Genomic DNA, 22,428 nt, shown 5'->3' with positions numbered 1-22,428 from the left:
CCTGCTCGTCTCTGTGTCTCTTTCTCTTTCTCTGGCTCACTCACTCTTTGTGTGCACACGTCCAAAATCCACAGCTGCTACTAAACCGAAGTCTACACTCTTCCGCAGTCAAGTGGTGTAAATATAGGTTGCCATGGGGACACCATGACACCCGAGGGGTATGCTGGCCAAGGTAGCAGGACAGTGTGTATGAGTGTGAGGGGAGTGGCCGAGGGTCCAGGATGTGTATCATTCACAGTGTGTCCAATGCACAACAGAAGGTTAAAACACAAGTGTGCACACAGACAACTGTGGCTTTGGCTCTAATATGTATGTGTATGCTCACATGTAAGTGGGTGTGTGTTCTCTTGAAGTGGCACTCAGTGCAGAGCATGCTTTCTTTGTTGATGGTTCTCTTCACTGAAGTGTATCCCAAATAATATTTCATATTTTGAAAGCATGATCATGAATTTAGAGATGCCAATGTGGATTCTTTTCAGCCAATACTGATAACAAACAATAGTAATTACTTGCTTCTGGTTGATCCTTATTAAATAACTGATAATGTCTCATTTTTGTATTTTAAAAATAAGTTCATAGAACCTATAGTTTAAGCACACTGCAGGGTAAGAAAGGCTCAGATGCAGCAAATATGGATGATTTAATGTTCCATAGCTCTAGCTGAACTAAATCTGACTGACACCACTGTTACAACTAAAAACAAACTGTTCTGACTTACCAAATGTTCATTTATTTACTACTAATTTACTAATGCTAATTTTAAATATTACTTTGGCTTCAGTATTTTGCTCAAGGATGGTTGGAGCTCAGGGTCTGAGGTCAAGGACTGAACCAGAATCACTGCGATCAAACCATCCACTTTGATTGACAGCCAGCCCCTTCTATAAACTTAGCCACCAGTTTCTTTTTTGTTCTCGTACAAACTGTCTGTCAGGAAATTAAGAATTGCTCGGTAGAACTATGTAAACATGTCAGTGTTTTTTCAACCAGAATTATCTAATGCAGGTATTGGAGATGCTTGTTAGAGTTCCACAAGTCTAACTACAAAGTTTTATCAATTTACATACTCCAACAGCCTCTCTGATTATCCAGCTGGACATTTGTTTGACAGGTCAGATTAGATCTGAAACACTTCTAGCTTTGACAAAAATGGGAAATAATGTGAACTGTGTTTGTGTGTGTTGGAGACAGCCAACTTGAGTCTTTCTGCTTCTCAAAAGAAAGTGTTTATGTTGCTCAAACAAACAATTTAACTACTGGGATTTCAATTCTTATTATATGCCATAGAGCTTTGGGTTCATCCATTGTTTATATTCTCAGAATCCACAAAGTCTGTCAGTAAATGTGGGTCAGTCAGCGCTGTGGCCAATTAATTGCCTCATTCCCAGTTTGTTGTCTTCATTAGAGGATAGTGGTTCATTGTTTCAGTGATCCTATTGTCTGCCACTGAACAGACTTTCATCTGACTAGATGTCCACGTCTCTGATTGGGGACATGTCTGGCTGTCTGTAGATCTCAGTGACTTTGTGTCTGACTAACTTACTGACTTCATGAATGTTTGTGGCTATGTCTGCTTCTAAATCATAGTTTCACATCCACAGCAGACTGTGTTGTTCAGACTGGATCCTTGAGAAAGTGAATAAGATATCAAACACACAATGGTTACATTTTCTCTTTTTATTGAGATTAAAAAGAAGCTGTCGAGTTCAGATAGCAGAAATGAACAAATTAAAAAAGAGAAGTGGCAAATGGAATTTGATTTAGTAGGGTTGGTGCTGACAAAGCACAGCTCAGAGCATAAACTAATATATTCCGTCATAAGACCTTCCAGAGCGGGGACTTTTTAGGCTTTCCGTTTCCATGGCTTGGATAAATACAGTCATTGACAGTTACTTCTTTTCTCAGAAAAAAATAAACCTCAAGGTAGTCTCCAGTTTGTCTGAGCTGTGTTATGTAATTTCACTTCTCATCTAAAAACAGTAATCGGACTGTGGCAGTCATGGACATGGACTAGCATTTCATTTTTGCTTATATCCTGAAATCATATGATTCACCCTTTCCATCTCTCCATGGGACAGTTTTTTTTTGCAGTTTGCATATATATTATTTTCATTTTGTCCTATATCTACACTGATCTGTGTCTTTATCCAAACACAATCACACATGTACACAAACAGTGTCACACTCACACATCCAGCATTGATTCACCTTGATCAGGAGTGAGCATGGTTGTATTTGGGTCAGGGAGGAGGTAGCCTGACGTGTATGCACACACTGTAAAAGCACTTACACACACACACACACACACACACACACACACACACACACACACACACACACACACACACACACACAGACAGACAGACAGGCAAATACTGAGACTAATCTGTTAAAGAGACTAACACACAGACAGCAAAATAGGATGACTGGTAGGCTGTGTATAGGCCTGTGTCTTATACTATTACCGTTGCTTCACTGAGAACAAAGGTAAGGTTATGACAGTTTGTGCTCACTTAAATATTACACCAGTGAATATCATATTCTATTGATCAAATGTTGGCTTGTCTAAATAATGATTATGTTAATTTTGCACTGTTTTATTTAACCAAAATGCCAACCAATGCCAACAGGCAGATTATCACTGGCTTAAAGAAACACACCAGCATTTGAAGATTAACCTGCACTTTATGCCATTAAGAATGACATCATAGACATTAGAATTAGGCATGTGAGATTACTACTCCACCATCAACACTGTGGCACACCATATGTTCAGAAATAGTTGGTTGCCAGCATGATCTCAGTGTGACATGCACATGTAAGAGCTAACATGCAAAATTTTAATTAACCATAGTGTTCCTATCTACAAAATGGCTTTGTAGTTTTTGTTGTAATCTAATGGATAATAGTATTAAATAAAAAACAGCTTCTACAAGACTTTCCACAATAACTTCATTATTTCAGACAACTCTGTTAGTTTGAGAAGTGTATCATATTGCAAATACAATATCTATCAAAATAATCATAATGTGATTTTTGTGTGTCAGTCTTAGACTTATTATGAAATGCTGTCAGATTTACCTGCTGCAGAGACCCAGGGAAACTAAATATGGTATACATGCTAATCTTTGTTGTGTTATATTTGATCTAAACTGTGAATGAAAATTCCATTTCTGATGTTCTCTGTTCACTTTGTTTTCCACTTAGCTGCTCAGATGTTGTTCTGGATGATTTTACCACTGACCACATGAGTCTACAGGCCTCTGGCAGTTTAAGTTGAATTCAGCATCTGTTTGTTTTAGATTGTTACTGTTTAAACTATTAAAAAACATTTATTTGAGTGTCATACACACTTTGCACCTAAACAAACAACTGTCCCTGTTAAAAAGAAAAGCTAACAGATGTAGTAGGGGATAGTGAAAAAAATATACCCTTGTTAATGCTGTTTAGTCAAGTGAAAAGAACTGAGTGGTTCTGAGAAGTCCATTAGTAACCTTCCGTGTGTGTGTGTGTGTGTGTGTGTTTGTGTGTGTGTGTGTGTGTGTGTGTGTGTGTGTGTGTGTGTGTTTGATCCCATTTGTAACTCAGTACCTGCAGCAGCTCAGCACTTACTGCCCTCCTGTGCCGGAGCAGAGTTTCCTGCTCTTCGTTGCTTTACTCTCTCGCTCTTTCTCTCTCCATTTATGCTCGCTCATCCTAACTCTGTGGGAGACGAAGCTTTTCCTAAAGGAGTCTTTGTGCGTGTTCAAGAGAGGGAAAGAGAGAGAGAGGGAGAGTGAAATGTTATGTTGAGACAAACAGCAAGTGAGAGGGAGAGAAGGATACTAGCTGACTGTGTTAAGCCTGGCCAGGGCCCAGTCCCACAGCTCCACAGAGCCCAGTTCTGTTTACTTTCAAAAGCACAGTCTCACCAGACAAAACACAGAAATGTCATACATTTACAGGTCTCTAAGCTGCTCACAAAAATGATTTGCGTCTCTCTATTTCTTGTGAGTAAACTGTATGTCTTTAAATACACTCTCAGGAAGAGCACCTTGCAGTTAGTGGTTAGAAATGATCTGCACTGTGATTAGACTCCTTATAGTCTGTCATTCCCATGATGCATCCACTGAAAAACTCTCTGCATTACATAATGAGTCAATGACACTATGGGTCTTGTGGTTGAGAGTTAGTTGATATCTGACTCAACTGTTAATGGTTAACTGTAGCCAGGTTAGAGTCCGCTGACCGTGCTATGTTCACGTACATTGTTCCATCGCAGCCTTTATACTGGGCACGAGTACCTTGGAGGATACTGGATTATACACCACTGGACCAACACACTCTCTCTGAGAGTGTGCCTAATCCTTGGAACTGGATTTATAAACAGTCTGATATAAAACAGTTTGAACCTTTAATCAACACAAGGACTGTTTCTGACGTGAGTGGGGTGTTTTTCTTTTGTTATCTAAGGCTAATATTTGTGCAGTGAAGACAGAGATGGAGTGCGTGCTGAAACATTGGCACCTTTAGAATAACTATTTGTCATTGTTAGCGGAATGAAGTATTTGATTTCTGTCTAATCAGCTGTCTCTGTCAGGCTAAGTACAGTTTATGTTGGGCTGAGGGCAAATGTGCAGATAGCAGCAGCATCTTGTCGCCAGCATGTCACTGACATGTGCCACAGCTCCACCCATTGTGTAGAAGTTGTGGTTTGAGTATCGTTCTTATCTGTGTCCTATCTGTATTTATGGTTTTCGTAGAGCTAATGTCAGCACACTAAATTATGCATGCTTTGCTCCTGAGCCAACCAAATGCCTTATAACCTTTTAAATATTTTTGCTTCGAGTTTTTTGTGCTATGGAAATTGTTGTACTACAATGCTAAATTAAACATTTTATGTAATGCTATATATATGTATGTGTATGTATATGTATATATATATTTATATACACACACACACACACACACACACACAGTGATGACAGATGACAAAACTGTTATACAGTGGTCTGAGGTTTAAACAACACAAAATGAACCACTGCCAGAAAACATTGCATATATCAATTATTGAGAATTTCTAACAACATGTTTTTATGAAGACAAGGAGAACAAAGGTTGAATTAACCATATGCTTTTTTGAGGCACACAGGCAATAATAAATTAATAAAAAAATAAATAAATAAGGATGAATGAATGATCTCACCTTAATTCAAATTCATTTTCTCAGTCACTGTCTCTTCTTTTTTTTGTAAAGATGTATCTTTCTCTGGGCTTTTTTTTTTTTTAAATCTTTATTATGATTATTATTAGGTAGACAGGAAAAGGGGGAGAGAGGGGATGATATGCAGCAAAGGAAGTGAACCTGGGCTATTGCTCAGTACATGGAGCACATGCTCTACCAAGTAAGCTGCTCGGGGGCCCCAGTCCATGCTGTTTCTGTTGTTGTGTCACATGCCAATGGTGAAACTGAACAACACAACTGTTAAATTATTGGCTGTTTGCAAGTCACTCATTGTATGCACCATTACCAGGGGATATGATATAAGATATTTGCACAGTTATTGAACATTTTATTGAACAATTGTGTTTTTAGCTGGCTAGCTGTTAATTATTTCCCTTTAGAAATTATTTTTGCTTTGAAAACAGAAATTGATTATTTGAGACTGCAGTATTTTCTTAAAGTATGAATAAGAATACTTGGCAGTAATATTAGGGAGGGTGTTATTATTATTATTATTATAAATTATTAGAATATTAGTCAGAGGAGTGTTAGAAACAGATGGAATAAGCAGCTGCTTAGGGCTGGGCTATCTTGACACCCAGAGGGGTTCATCTCAGCATTTCTGTAGACTGTTATGTAATCTAAATGAAGAGAAAGGTTGTGTCAGAAACAGAAAAACAGATAGAAGTGATTAGTATTCAGGCTGCTCTTGAGGTGCTGGCGGTGGATTGTGTTCATTTGGTTGTTGTGCTGTATAACTAAGACTGAACTCAAGATAAACAAGATGACTCAGAGGAATGAAAATATCTACATATTTTAATTTTTTTTATTAAGAAATTAAGAGAGTAGGCCTGTGCGGTATACTAGTTCGTACCGAAAACCAGTCTTTATTTTCGTTATGACATTAATTTTTCATACACCGCCATACCGGTGAATAGCCCAAACAACATCTGGAACGTGCATGGCGGGAAAGTGTTTCAGCGGGGACCCATTTCACTGCTGCACACCAACGCCACAGGCGTGCTTGTTTGAGCGTGTGTACTAGGGATGTTCCTGGCGACTAATTCCCTTTAAATGCAAAATTTAATTTAGACTAGTCGACTAGTCAAACACTAAGAAAACACCGAGAAAACAGTTCAAATTTAGTAGAATTTATTAGTTTATAATGTTTAACGTCCGAAAAAAATACTGAGTGTATTAAGAGCCATCTGAAGACGTTAATCAGTCTACAATCGCCAAATTGTACTTTAAATGCCGCTGAAATGCGCGCTACTTTGCGCTGTGCAATACAAACCTTACACATTAATGTACAAAACATGACAACAACTCACTAAACGCTTCACCTTTTCAGACCGAAGAGGGTCACAGTGTCTGCAGGTAAAGGATCCAGAGCTAACATTAGCTGCCAGCCTGACACACAGTGTGGCTAACGTTAGCAGCTAGTAGTAGCAGCAGCAGCTCCGCCTGCAGGTTTATGTCTGTGTCTGTGCTTAATGTGGTCACATGTTTCTCCAGTCGAGTGAATATATATCAGCTTATTCTGTCACAGTCTACATTCATCTGTCCGACTTTGCTGATACAAACATCCGGGGTTGCCAGGGTGATCGGTTCATACGCGCTGGGCGAGAGACTAGTGGCATGCGGCTGCATAAAATCTTAGCGGCAACAGATAACTGGCATCATGCATGAATGAAATATTGATAAATATTTTAAACTACTAGTATTTCTGGTGCCGATGAGCATGGGTAGGGGCGTTTAATCATATAGTCGCTATGTGATGGCAACCATACTTTGAAGGGGTCATGCTTTTACCTGTGTTTGGACATGGAAAAAAAACATGATACAGTCCTTATAACAGTAAAAAGGGCTATTTAAAGCCAATTAACCAATGAGTCACATTGTGAAAACATTGCATCAGATGAAGAAGGTGTTTTGCTTACACGATACACTGTTTACTTGACTTAATTGTATGTTTTCTCAATTGATTCATTAATTATAAATGCAATACTCAAGTAGAACATGTGGAATCAGTGCCTGTTGTAACTGTCCTAAGGCTCTACATGAAAAACCTGGTACAAAAACTTCTAGCAATAGTCTCCTGTGTTTATCTTTGCCATTGTCATCTCCTAGGAGGAGAATGAAGGCACGTGCCCCACCACCCCCGCAGGCTCCTCAACCCGCCCCACGCCACATCTTCAGAAACACCGTACCTGATGGGGGAGGGACATCAGGCATGGACACAAAGGAGAACATACTGAGGCCCACTGTGGATTTACAGCTAACCCTACCACAGGGATACCAGGCTTCTGTAACTGAGGATGGCAGGTAAGGCAGGCATACAAGGACCCAGTAACTCTGGGTGTGTCACTCCCACCAGCATGGGTTTTGTGTATGGCTGAACAATTAATGGAAATTTCACCGAAAATGCAATTTGGCCCGATGCAATTTTCAAATCTCAGAGAGAGAAGTGTTTATTAAAGGCAAACTGTGTGTCAAAATACCATTTTAAATAAAATATTGTCATGCTGCAGAGATGGCCAGCACTTCATATTCTGCATGCTGAAGAAAACATATTTGTTAAGAACAGATCCCTGCAAAAATCACACCATAATTGTATGTTTTTCAATGAAAATTAAAATAATGAAAACTTAGAATTTCCTCTAATATCAAACATCATGTCACAATTGTAATATCAGTCAAAATAGTCACAATATGAGGCTCTTAGCAATTGCTTAACTGAACAAAATTATTTTATGTTTTGGCCTACATTGCCAGTGACCAGACAAATAGTATGAGACCTGTTTCTGGGTCTATTTGGGTTGCTGTGCCAGTGGGGCCTTGTCAAGGGGTCCCATTCCCCGTCTCAGCACAAGCTTTGTCCCAGAGAGCTGACAGATGAAGGCTTACCAGCTAATGCTCTCTCTGCCCCTAATGAGGCTCTCTCCTTTGGGGCAGAAAATCAAGGATTTTTCCTCAGTACAGAACAGCAAGGTGGTCTTGTAATAACCACAGACAAACTTAATGCCAGTTGCTGTCTCTGTGCTACTTGTCATTAGTAGTAAAAGACAGGTATTTTAGCTTCAGATGGACTGTGTTTACAGTTTACCTTCTGACACTGCTCAGTAACAGCATTAAAGCCTGATACTGTGGTAGTTATAAATTCATAAATAAGATAAGGCAGAGGTGTTGTAGTGTAATTAATTTATTGTGTGTACTTGGACATTTTAACAAGGTGATGATAAAAGCAAAGAATATAAAAACAGTTTATAGAAAAGCTGATTTGTGCTCATATTCCAAAATGAATACAGCTGTGTGGCTCTGTTGTAAGAGATGTTAATACTTCAATATTACAGATCAGATTATAGTTTTTCATGAATACTGTATCTTATATACTACACAAGCCTACGTATATATAGTACACAGTTTTCCAGTTTTTCAAAGCGCATCAACAACTTGAAGATACTGAGATACAGTATTGTGAGGTGCTAGAGAGACAAGTGTAAATTTCAATCACAAGCCGATCTATGTTTTTAATCTTTTAATCCCCCAAGATGTAATTTTTATGATTGCACCACTACATCAGATGAAAATATGTCCCCGTAATGTAACTTGTAAATGTAAGTGGAAAATGTTACGGTGAGGACTGAGGGCTTCCCTGACCAAGATTTTTGTTGTCGACTAGTAGTTGTTAATTCAAACCATTAGGTGATTTCTCATGAATATTCATGATATTAATTTAGCCATTATAAATCACCTCAAATCAATTAGTCTCCCTCTTGTCAAACTGGCCTCCCAGCTGAAGCGGACCACTAGCTGTCCTAACTAGCTAATGGCAGTTACAGCTCAGTTAACTTAGCAGAAGTGCGGCAGTGACTGAGCCTGGTTCTTTAACCTGTTCTCCCAGCTCTGGTTCTGGTGCTGATTCCAGTGACGCACCCCACCATCATTCCCTGAGCCTGAAAACTCCTCCCAAAACTCCAGTGCTATTGCTGGTGACTCCAGTGGTACAAGAGGACAGGTCTGTGTTACAGCTGTCCACCTAACACTTTTGTCCAGGGCAGCACACTCCTAATTGGGGTTGGAGGTGTTTTTTTTTCCTGCAACTGAGTAATGAAAACTTACTTGGTTGACTAAGTCTCAAGTGATTCAACTGACTGACGTTTTAGTCAGCTATTAGGGGGGAACCCTAGAATGAACAATGCCTGGACACTTAACATGCCTTTATAAAAATGAACCTATGTGAACCAGCTGAAGAAGCCCCCAACAGAGGACACTGGGTCTGTTGAAAGCATGTTGTCGTTTTAGTTGTAGAATGTGTCCATGTCTTAGTGATTGTCAATGGTGTCCTTTGTCGTAGTATCTCTCTCAGTTCTGTCATCTGATCTGGCAGTTCTCAGAAAACATTGGAGACTGTCTCTTGGTTTCTTTATCTGAGGATTGACAGGTAGTACTGTAGGCCTCCTCATTAACTCCCCTACACACAGACACACAAAGCAGCAAAGCAGACCTCAGAGCTTCTGCTGTAGCTTGATCAACAGAAGAGGTTGTCATATCAGCAAGGACTCTGCAATTTGATTGTCACCTTTTTTAATGTCACTAGATTTTTTGGCTGCCATTTTTATTGCGGACGTTTCTATCCTGAGTGCCTTCTCTTATCTGCCTTCTCTTCTTGTTTTTGCGTGTTTTGTTTTCAGTTCTCCTCCTCCTGATGCTACAAGGACAGCAGTTTTGTCTTCATGTCAAAATCGCTGCTATTTCTATTAGAGCCCAACTGATATATTAGTTCAATGATATTATCAGCCCGATATTGGCCTATCACAAAAATGTTTATATTGGCATCAGAATATATTTTGTATGCGCCTATATGAAAACTTTTCTTAACTGAACATAATGCTGATTGTTTTATATGTTAACTTTATAGGCAGCAATTTATGTATATTTGATCCTTTTTTGTTATTTGGGTTTACTTTGTTCTATTTATGTTTTTTATTTAGGCTTATAATTATTAGAAATACAAGTGAAACTTTATAACTTTGTTGTTAAGCATTGTTAAACTGTTAAATATCCTTTGTCAAAAGTGTTTTTTTATATTCTATATAAAAAAAATATTGGCTGATATATTGATATTGAATGTTTTTTACTTCCAGTTATTGCCATCTTATTGCCATCTCCAAAAGACCGGTATAAGTCGGACCCTAATCCCCATTCCATCTCTAGTGTATCTATATGAAAACTTCAGTGTTTAAAATCATATTCTTTGTGTCTATCAATCAACACTTCTAAGCACATCGAGTGTGTCTCTTTTGTGTTGTATGAAGTAATTACTATTCTCTTTACCAGAGCTAAAGCTAGGTAGACTTTGTAACCCTATCTTCCCTCCTGCTTGCCTCTCTGTCTCCCTTCTCCCCATCTCCTCTTGTGGTTCTTTCTTCCAAACTCCCTCCCTCCCTCTTCACCCCATCTCTTTCACTTTCTCTCGCTCTCCCTCTTCTCTCTCTTATTCCCTCTCTCAGTAAGGCACTAATGGACCTGTTGGTCGAGCTGTGTAGCCACTACCACCTGAATCCAGCACTGCACACCCTGGAGCTGCTGTCGCCCGAGGGCCACACTTTGGGGTTCAAGCCCAACGCGCTGCTGGGCTCCCTCAACGTGGCCTGTGTCCTCATCAAGGAGAAAGTCTTGGAAGAGAAAGTGGTGCGCCGACCGGCACCCAAAGTGCCAGAGGTGAGTAACAGTGGAGCTTGTTACTGTGATCTGGATGTTCTTTCTGTCCTGTGTGCTTTATAGTTTTGAGTACATCTCACAGTCTATTCAAATTGCTGAAATTAGGTATGTTAGGCCTAGGTTCTTGTGGGTTGCAGTGCAAATTGAATAATAAGAGTACACACAATAGTGAGATTTAGAAAAAATATCCCAAAGGTACCCATGTTATTTGTAATGTAGATTAATGTAGCCCAGAATACCAGTGAAAAAGCCTTGCGTAAGTTGTGCAGTCTGCATGCACTATGTGGATAGCTCCTTACCCTGTAGCCTTGTGTAATGTCCATCCCTCCCTTCTCTACCTTTTACCTCTGAGTGCTGGCAGAAAGGAAGGCCAGTGAAACCTGTAAGGGCATATACTAAGGTAGGAAGCCAGTTGGGATTGAACTGACTTAGCATGACACTGGAGTTAGTTCTCATACGCTGGTTTTTGAGTCCAAGTGTGCCTTTTTTGTCTTTATCACCTGTACTCTTTTCTGTCTTGTTGTTATCGGATTTTACAGTTCCTATCTGAAATGATTTCTACTGAGCATTAGTCTCTTTCTCTCTCCCTTTTTCTCTGCCTCTCCTCATCTCTCCTCCTACAGTTTGAATATTTGATGAGTGCCTTACCTTTAGTTACCATGCATTATTTCTCTGCTCTTCTCAGGGCTCACTGGCTGCTCTCTCTCCCTTTGACCCTGCCTGGCCTCAGGCCAGAGACTGACACTATTTCAGACACTGCTGTCAGTCATCTCTCTTCTCTGTTGTATCTAATTTGCCATTGTCATATACTGAACAGTCAGCTGTCAGTTCATTAGATGCACCCAGCTAAAATTAATGCAGCTTTATACAACAGTCCTACAATGTATTCTAACTTTTAAATATATGAAGGACTCCCACTGTAGAACTTGTCTGTATGGTTACAGGGTGGCTACAGGTCCTTAAAAAGTCTTAAAATGTCTTAAATTTACATTTTTTCATTAATGCCCTTAAAAGGTATTAAATAGTATTAAATTCTGTGTGTGAAGGTCTTAAATATTTATTTACTGAATCCTTCAAACATGGTCCAAAACTCACTCCAAGTGCAAAATGCTTGTATGTTTTATCTTTGGTAATATCAAGAACAGTTGAATTCTAATGTCTCTGTTATCCTTTCACAGTCTTTAAGATTTTTGGCTTTTCGTGTTAGCAATTTTTGTTACGTGGTGACCTACATCCATGGTCTGTCTGGATGGCATGTAGGAGCTAGCTAGTTTGCCAACCAACAAACAGTCTAGTTTCTGTGGATTTACTTTCTACTTATCCATGTGTTAACAATAAAACAGAGAACCACAATAGTAATTCATGGTCTAAGTGACTTTCACCATAGAAACTGTAAATTCTACCTTCTTTAACTCAACCAGTTATTGTCGTTTTGCCTTACTTATAATTTTGTACTGACAATGTAAGAATTTAGTCAGAAGAGTCCGCCTATATTTTCACATTTAATGTTTAGTTTTATTGCAAAATTGGCTGTGAATTTAATTAAACTGTGGCATTAAAAAGTCTTAAAAGCCGTACATTTAACTTGCTGATACGTAGACACCCCTAGATTAAACTGCCATCTATCAACAACAGTTAAAACTACTGGCTTACTGGAGAAGTCATTAGACCTTGCCAGAAGCCCGCGATCGGAATGTTTTATTTCCTTGTAGTGATACATAATACTGAATAACATTAAATGTCCCTTGAAATACAAAAGCCAATGAGTAGCCACAGACTGAAGTGCCATTTTATGAATTCTTCAGGCTCTTGACTTCTGAGTGGGGAGAGTGTTTTATAGAGGCTGATGTGAGCCACTTAGTGATAAAGCCTGCTGAACAGAGCGTGTCTGTTCTCTATAACAGAAGACTATGTAGTGCTGTAAGATTAACTAGCTAATTACACACAGACACATCCAAGATCACATGCATATATGCACACACATATATACGATCATCTTCAGCCTAGTGAATGTTCCTTTTTCTGTCAGCAACCAAAGTCTAACCTTAAGTTACTCATTTATCAAAGTGTCTTGGGATCTTTGAAGGTGTTTCTGTCACTCTGCTCCCTTCATTTCCACATATTTTACAATTCACTTGTTTCTCTAAAAGAAAACTCAAACTCAAAAGAAAGCATCTCAGATCAAGTTGATTACTCATTCATTCACATTTATTGCTCTTTTGTCTTCAAATCTATTTATACCATATCTTCATACATCAACTTATTCAGTTTACCTATACTGTCTGCTCTTTGGTTATTATGTTCAAGACTCATTAGTTGATATTATGGTAGTTGTTACTGAACTGCTGAATTTAATCAATCATGTCTCTGTTAGGTCAGTCAGTTAGTTTGAAGTTGTTACATTTTTTTCTGTCTTATTTCGTCCATCAAAGCTATCCTCTTTTCTTTATGCATGCCATATACAGACAACGTGAAAATGAAAATATGTGTTTTGTGACAGCAGAATGGGAGGATTTTTTCAACGTGCTCTAACTGGACTTTTATCCCATGCAGACATTAATGTCCATTTTTTTCAACTCTTCTTCCCTGTCCATATCAGAAAACAGTGCGTTTGATGGTGAACTACCACGGCAGCCAGAAGGCAGTGGTTCGGGTCAACCCGTTGGTACCACTCCAGGCTCTGATACCGGCCATCTGTGACAAGTGTGAGTTTGAACCTGCACATGTCCTACTCCTGAAGGACAGTGTCAGTCGCCACGAGTTACAACTGGACAAATCTCTGTCAGACCTGGGGATCAAGGAGCTCTACGTACACGATCAGAGTCTAGGTAAACTTAAATCCATGTAATTTTCTGTCAGGGTTTCAGTCACATTTAAATTGAAAACAAGTAACAGAGCCAAGTTTTTAAATAATAAAATTGTTTATAGATTAGATTAGGTTTTAATGGAAAAATAGTTGTATTATTTTCAATAAAATAAAAGAAGAAATTCAATTACCAAAAAAATGAATAGAGCCGAGCCTGGGTTTATGCTCTGTGACAGTGATGGCTGATGTTAGTCAGCTAATTAAAGCAGATCAAATAAGTCATCATGGATACTGATAGGTGCCTTGGCTCATCCAGCTATTGTGTCATATTATCTGCTGCTGCATGCAAAGTAATATCATCCCCAAAGCAGTTTCTGTAGCACGCACTATTATTATACTGAATCAGTGTCTTTGTAAAATATATGAACACATATACAGACAAGCAAATGCATATTAAGTGAAATTAGGGGAAAAAATATATATTCTCCTTTACCTAAGTTTTAACTATCCTCCAAACTTGACAGTTTTATCTTAAATGTACTACAAAGACTTTTTAACTTGTTATGAAACAACCTCAGTTTAATACTAAAGCTTCTGTATGACCTACAGAAGCAAACAAGACCAGTCTGTAGTTATTCTTAATACCTGCCACTGGATTGGATTTTTCTTGAAACCAGATGAAATGATCTATGGGAGAGCCTGCAGTTTGTATTTCTCAATAGCCTCTACACAGATTTGCAAACTTAGGTGAACTGTTTAGAACAAGGGTGGTGTGACTGGCCTGGACAGAGACTGAGACTGCATGCCTAACATCTTACAGAGTCCCCTATGACTCTCTGACATATTTGTGGATGAGTACAGGAGAAATTATAATTTTCCTGTAGGGAACTTAAAGCTTAATACTAACAGTGTAAGTAAGATGAATAAAAGTCATATTGTACCAAATCATGAATGTTGATGTATATGCTATGTGCCAACTCAGCCAGTAGCTGGCACTTTCAGTGCAGTCAACCAAAAAAAACAGCCTAACATTATATTTATATAATTTATAATTTTATACAGTCAGAGCCAATATTGGTGTAAGAAGCAGCAGGTACAACAGAGTATAAATAAAAATATAATCCTTTGTTGTGTCTTTACAATATGTTCTCCTACTAGAACCTTGGTAAATACAATTTGTCTCTGGATTTACAATAATTATTCGTCCTTTATCTGGTAGGAAGCTGAATTACAGTCCAAGATCTGATGTTATGGTTCATTGCCATGGGAACAGTCCACACCCATTTATAGATATTGCTCTTGTCACAGAGTGTCATCTTATGGGAAAAGCTTGTGGTTTAGGGCCATGAAAGATATAAGGAAGAACATGTAGAAGATTATGTCATGTTTATGGCCAAATGCTGTTAGGTAATGGTTGTAATTTAGTAATCAGCCTTTCAATGTTATTATGAAGGACACGTGACATGGTTAATTGAGGAAAATCTACAAATCATGTTGTATGTCTTATCATTAGAGTTTCTTTCTGTGGTTAAATTCTACCAGTGTGTTGTGGTTCTACAGAAATGGAAATACAACAGATTATTTGATTCTTTTTGACCCAGGTCAGTTATCCATTAGTGATTTCATGTGTTTTTTAAAACGTTGTCATGTTTTCCAGTTCTCCAGCCTAAAATGGCTTCTGCCCCTGCTCTTAACTACTCAGGTATTCGTCATGATAAATCTTGTCCGTCTTAGTGTTCTAACCAAATGTAGTTCTTTAACCCAATGTACTGCTGCTTGCTATTTAACCCTGTTTTTTTTTTTTTTTTTTTTTTTTTTTTTTTACTGCGTTTGACGTGCAAGTTTGCTTGTTAGTTATCCGTACTCAAAGAAATGATTTGTTAGTTTGATGTTATTGTAATTTTAATACTTGATAATCATCAACATTTTAAAATGACTTATTATTAATGTGCTTTGCCACTGCTTTTTTAGGAAAATGCCCCTCCAGTACAGCTCTGTGATTTTTTAAATGATTAGTTTACCCCCCCCCCCCCCGTCCTCAAGCCAACAGTGTTATTATGACACATTGTTACTTGCTGCTTTGTAGACTGTGAAGGTTAGATTGAGTTGGCCTTTGAGAAAAATAAAGCTATAGTGCCCTCTGCTGAGGAAACTTAGTCAGTTCTTTGTGAGTGAAAACAGGATGAGTATTTAGACCATTCCAAAACGCTTTAAAAATGTCCAATAAAATAAAAACGCATATATTTGATCATTTATTATTATGTATTAAGTAAAGCAAATTAATTGGATATTAACTAAATATGTGAGATTGCACTGTAAATTCACAGTATTCTACTAATTTTGCAAACCCACTCTCAATTTTGTTGTTAGCCTAATAAATCTACGCATGCCGGGATCACTCGTTACTCACTACTGAATTTCTCCTATTCCTTTCTTAGAACGAACCTTTACATATTTACTTTGTTTTTATGAGTTACTGACACTATCATGTCCACCTTTTCTCCTCCTCCTTGTTGTCTTTGATTTCTTTTTGTAGACTCCCTCCGCTCTAGCACTACTAGTTTGGGCAGAGCAGAAAAGAAAGGCTTCCTGGGTATCTTCCAGTTCGGCAGGAGGAAATCCAAGGTAAGACCCGGGATCTCTGTTGCTGCATCTCAATCTTTATGATTCCAGTTATAGCAGGGTAAGGATGTTTTATTATCAAGGTTAATATTGATCATACATACAAAATATTACACTGATATTATTGAATTAAGATCATCACTATGGCCCAGAAAGTTTAGCAGTAACATCTGTGCAAGTTCCATAAGAAATATGAGTTTGCGTAATAATTAACAAACTAACCTTGAGTGGTGCATGCCAATCATTCAGACTGATAGCTGAGGCAGACTAAATGCATGGCTGAACAGTTGAATGCTGCATGTTAGCTGTGCCTTTTGTTTACAGACAGAGACAACATCTTTGGACATGGATGACTATGATGATAAAGTAATCCAAAATACAGACACACAATCCAATGTGAGTATTACTAACACATCTGACAATGTCCAGATGTGATAAATGAAATCAAAGTTTTATTGTCACCTTACCTTAACTAATTTATGCAGCATTTCAATCACATACTGTGGGTGAACAGAATAACAGGAACACCTGTGCAATTTAATATAAAACAATAATATTACAAAATACAGGGAAACCTCATTGCCATAGGGTTGAATCGACACTTTTGTCACACTCTCAACAAAAACTGAACAAATTAAACAAAGATAGTATTTATTGCAGGTCAGTATAATTGGGCTTTATCACATGGGTTGGGTAGTTCCTGTTATCATGTCCATTTCTTGTCCATTTCTTGCATGGCTACTGATACTCTGATTCGGCATTCAGCCTGATGTGTAATATAAAAGCCTCCTCTCTTTAAATAACATACTGTATGCCTACTATTCCCACCTTAAATTCGGCCTCTGTTTTGGACGATCACAACTACTACAAATGTTGATTTGATTGGGTGTGTCAAGTCCTACCAGTGCTGGTTGACAATGCCAGTATCACCAAAGCTAGTCACTTCAGTAAATAATAGTTTGACGTTAAAGTTTCTTGAATTTCAGCTGTATACCAATAACAAAAAACTAATCAGCTTCACAAATGTGACCCTAAAGCCTCTTTGAATAAAGAAACTTCACATAATAGGACCTTGTTGCCCCTGTACAAGATTGCTGAGTTGTCATGTAGATGGATGTCCTCCAGAGGGCAGCAGCTGTCTCCAGTCAGCAGTCTTAGTGTTCATCAGAGGTCAGATGAAGAGTACTGCCTGTGGTGCTGCCTGCAGGTCTTTCCCCCACTGTCTTTTCTTTCCTGCAAATAAGTCCCGAGTAATAAAATGGCAAGAGGCAAAATTATTAAATAGTTGTATTTCTAGCTTCTATACTAAATAAAATCACTATGAATTATAGAGTGTATAGCACAGCGTTGGTATATGGGAAGATTTGACCAAATGTCAGTCAGCTGAAAATAAAGCTTGAATGGTGGATTTTTTAAAAATCAAAATATTAACCACAACCACTCCAGTGTGTATGAGGAGTGAACATCCATGTTAGACCAGATGCACTTTTAGATGCTGCATTAGGCCACTCTCTACCTGTTATATCCATAATTCAATCACTTTAATTAGATTCTGAATCCATGAACCTCAGTTCTGTTGCAGCCTCTGTGGCTCACCTCAGGTCAATATGGCGTTTGATTGTATTAACTGGAAAAACACTCACTCTGGTTCACTTCACAGTCCCACCAAGCACAAAGCTTCTAGGTTGACTTCTCCACTCTTCTACCTCTTGTTCCTAGTCTTTCCTTCGACACTAAGCATCCCAATTACTATTATCGTCCTTTTCTTTAAGGCCTAAGCTTGTCCTTATTTTATATCTTCATCAGGTTCCTCTGGCTACACGTCTTCCTTTAGAATTAAATATCAACAATGAAGGAAGTCAGAGAAATGACTAAAAAGGATTAAGCGTTCAAACTACTATAGACACAGTACATGATATATGCTTTGATGTTAAATTTTAGAATACATTTAGAACACTGAAATTCATCATCTCACAGTGGGAGCTAATTTCTCTTTATTCATATTGCTATTTCTCAGCCATGTCACCCTTTATAGTGGGTTCTAATGCAGCTGGACTTTTTCTCTCTGATATGATTGTTTCAACCAGGGACTGTTATCAGACCACACACATGCATTCGTGCACACAAGCAAACGCGCACACACACATACATAGACACACAGTGTTATCAGACTGAAGGCATCAGATTACCCTACCTTGGCTACATTAGCACTAAAAGCCCAGCCTGTTATCTCTAATTGTTCATTAGGGGCTAAACTACTGTGTGTGAGTCGGTGTGTGTGTGGTCTTAAAACACTAACATGCTCAGAGAGCATCATGTTATGGGGCAGTGCTGAGTCTGAAGCAAACTGACTTAAAATGTGCTTTTTTTTCCCTTTTTACTTTTTAAAATACATATACATCAGATATTTTTGCTCGTAATAGACATTGGATTAAAACAGTTTTTTCAACTGTATTAACTACCTGCCCCAGCCACCTAATCACAGAAATAACATTTAAACAACAATTATCAAAGCATCATTTTGGGAGCCTCACAACTGTAAAGCAGTTTTCATTACTCACAGCTCTAGTAGTCATATTCAATGATTTGCCCACTAATAAAAATGATTGTACTTGACAAAAGTTGCACACTTGCTGGTTTTCTAGGATTTCTCTGTGGCATAAATATTTGATGATGTCATCACTCCAAACACAGATGAATAAATTAATATTAAGGTATGGCACAAAATGTGCTCAGCTCATGAAGCAAAAGCCCTTCCTAACTACCTTCTAAATTAATATTACAGCTTACACACATTATGTACTCTTACAATTAATAAAATATTTGGGTGCAAGATAGACTGCTATATCAATGTCAAAAGCAAAAACTTAGTTTTGATGATAATACTGTAAATACATTTGAGCCCGACCGATACTAGATTTTTGAGGTGATACTGATATTGAGGAGTATGAAAAATTCTGATGTTGATATATCTCCCCAATGTTCTTTATATATATAAAAACAAAATTACATCAGATCACTGAAACAGTTAACTTTTGCTGGTATTTGCAATAGTTATGAATTACTATAAATAAATAAAACACAAATAGAACAACTTGAAAAAGATGAAATATACATCAAATACTACCCATAGACTAACAAATGAAACTAATTTATGTTCTGTAAAAAACACTGGTAAACATATATGCTAATACTGATATTGACCAATATAACTGTACTAGACCAATATCGGGCTGATATATCGGCCATCTGATATATCGGCCATCCGATATATCGGTCTGGCTCTTGAATAAATATATCTTTTTTATGCGCCTGATTGAAGAGTAACTTAACACCACCTGGAAATCTTGACTACTTTTTGACCTTGCTGTAGTGATATAGGTGTATACTCAAGGGTGTATTAGTATACTGTGACATCACTGTTTGGTGTGGGTAGAGGTAAAAAAGTGCGCACATCTGACCACACCCAACCACAGTCAACCAGCAGAGATGTGTGATCAGAGATGAAATAGACTTGAAACTTTCAGCCAGAGAGGGCAGTGAAACACTACTTTTCAGCCTGGTGTACTTATTCTTCAAATACCCTGTCATCTACCAAAAAATTAGGATTATGATTATGATTCATTTTGTCTCAGTCACATGCATTTAAAGCATGTAAGTCTTTGAAAAAATGAGAGTTGTCATTCGTTTCACACATTTCAGTGCAGTCAAAGAGTGATGTGTTTTACATTCTAAAAAATGAACTTCTCCTCTTTCAAAGTAGATGCAGGAGGATTCTCCTCTACGCTAAAATAAGACTAACTCACGGTCTGATTAATAGGAAGGGATTCTGATATTTTCATAGGCAACTGGAGATCGTGACTGTCACTTTTACGTTTGCATTTGTGGTTTGCAGAAGGATCAGTTCTAAAAGGCATTCCCCGGAGATACAGTATGTAAGTCATCTTCCTTCTGCAGAAGTTCAATAGGTTCCTTTTAAGTTATGCTCTTTGTAATTATGAATGCTGCGGTGCCTTTGTTACATTTTCATCTCACACGATTTTGACAGATTTAAGATTGTTTACCAGAGGGAAAGAGTTGAAGAGAGCAGGTGAAAAAGTCAGACAGAGTTCATGTGAATTTTCTGCTTTGAACATTATATTTTGGTGAGGTGAAAACAAGTTCTTTTTTTAGGATCCCAAATGGAAATCACATCAATCCTTCACTTCCAACATTTCTTTTTTGTTCTGTCAGCCTCCATCTGCCATCTAGCCCACCTCCACCTTGCCCTGCTCTTACCCCTGTCAGTCACACAGCACTGTGGAAAACTTTTATTTAATATTTTATATCATCATTTTTATCTTCTTAAGTTGTGCTGTGTTAACTTATTCATGTTTTTACTGTTTACATGTTTTGACTGTTTTTTTTACCTAATTGTTAATGTAAAGTTTGTGTTTTTCTGAAAAATTAATATACAAGGTGTTACCTTGGTTATAGTCACTATAAGTTCTTAATACAAGAGTGATGTGTTTTTTGATGTGTCGTTATTTTGTTTTTTCACAAATGCTTATTTTAGTGGTATACTGAGTAAAATGTATCTTGCTACCTCTCTTCACTGCAAGGCAAGAGGTTCCCCAATAACATATTTATTTGCATGCCCAAAGAATCAAAATATCAGTAGTTAAAACATATTTTCACAAGTGAAATGTTCCCATTGAAAACTGAGGCAGACGTGCCTACTGGACTGCTCTCCTCATGGCCTTTTATTCAGAAGTACTGTTCTTTTCCCATCCCACCCTACTGTGAGATGTTCTAACCTTGGGTCCAATTAATTCTAATGCCCTGAACTTTATGTTCCTCTTTGCTCTGCTTTTATGCCGTATCCAGGCATTGTCTGAACGCATCAATTAATCTGCTTTTAAACACGTTTCTTTTATTAAATCATGGGGGTGTGGGTCGTGGTTTGGTACCCCCGTTGTGCCAAGGCTCTGTACCAAGCTGAGCCATGGGGAGATTCAGATTTTCAGGAACACTTTGGGCCGTCTTTGATCAGATGTTGAAAACCATTTTTGTTCCAATGCTTTTGTCAGGAGCAGCCACCCTTTGAAAATGCGGTTACACTTTCAACTTGGTCAAATAAATTGTTGTGACTGAAACATGAACTGTACCGTCAGAAATGGGTGCATCGAATGCATGCGTAGCACAGTATGTGCACGTATGCATGCATTTTCAAACAATTTAACATGCTGTAAATGGGAAAAGTGGTGATCTTCCTTTGACATGAGTTTAAAAGTTCATCTAAATAGGAAATAAATGTTCATGTTACATTTTGTCACATAAACATTTATTGTATTTTGTATGTCAGTTTTAAACCTAAAGGCAACCCTTTAAATTTAACACTTTGAGTGATATGAGTCCTGTAAACAATTTTGTTAGTTAGCAGGATATTGTAATGTTACATTACTTAATATATTACATTTAATAACTAAACATGAGTACAGGTTTGTTACTGAATTAACCAGGATCTGGCGGTTTGGCAAGTTTGCAGCACATTTTAAGTGATCAGGTAACAAGTTCCAGGACTTTGCTCCTTTCCAGAAAAAGCTGTCTGAGCAAAAGATGTTTTACAGGATGGAACTTAGAATTGTCTCTAGAAGCTGCTCTGTTGGATGTTGTACAGTTCTGTAGTCACTTGATGTAATTACAGAGTTCATTTAAACATTTAAATGTAAAGTTTACATGATTGAAATCATAAAGTTTCCAAAACTTTGCAAAACTATGGCAAAGTCCTCTGTTGATTCCTGTCTCTGGAAACCATCAAGAATTAAATATTCATAATCAAAATATTCAATCGGTGTTAATATTACAGTTAGTGAGTATATATTCACAAAGTGACTGTATATATTGATTGTTATGGGTGTAAAGGAATTTGTAATTGCATTTATTGTAACAATTTATATGTGAAAGGCTTCAAGAGACAATTCTTGGTTCAGGTGGTTTAGGTTTGATTGAAAATACTGTACGAATGCTCTATAAGGCTAAGCTCAATGCTTTAAATAGCCTTTAGAGAGGCAAAGATCACTTCAAACATTGG

General features: G+C 37.8%; 1 protein-coding gene across 1 annotated transcript in view; it reads left to right on the top strand.

Moving 5' to 3' along the window:
• cobl (cordon-bleu WH2 repeat protein) overlaps positions 1–22,428 on the top strand; it is a 66,880-nt gene that overhangs the window by 10,602 nt on the left and 33,850 nt on the right. The window contains exons 3-8 of the mRNA XM_084726262.1: positions 7,334–7,528; positions 10,717–10,927; positions 13,527–13,755; positions 15,391–15,435; positions 16,270–16,358; positions 16,680–16,751. Coding sequence (XP_084582388.1) covers positions 7,334–7,528; positions 10,717–10,927; positions 13,527–13,755; positions 15,391–15,435; positions 16,270–16,358; positions 16,680–16,751 — 841 coding nt within the window. The remainder of the gene's footprint in view (positions 1–7,333; positions 7,529–10,716; positions 10,928–13,526; positions 13,756–15,390; positions 15,436–16,269; positions 16,359–16,679; positions 16,752–22,428) is intronic.

This window comes from Lutjanus erythropterus, chromosome 9, assembly GCF_056507025.1.
Source record: "Lutjanus erythropterus isolate fLutEry1 chromosome 9, fLutEry1.hap2, whole genome shotgun sequence".
In the NCBI taxonomy this organism is placed as follows: domain Eukaryota; kingdom Metazoa; phylum Chordata; class Actinopteri; order Lutjaniformes; family Lutjanidae; genus Lutjanus; species Lutjanus erythropterus.
Note: the sequence above shows the minus strand (reverse complement) of the source record. Positions and strands in the feature narration are given on the sequence as shown.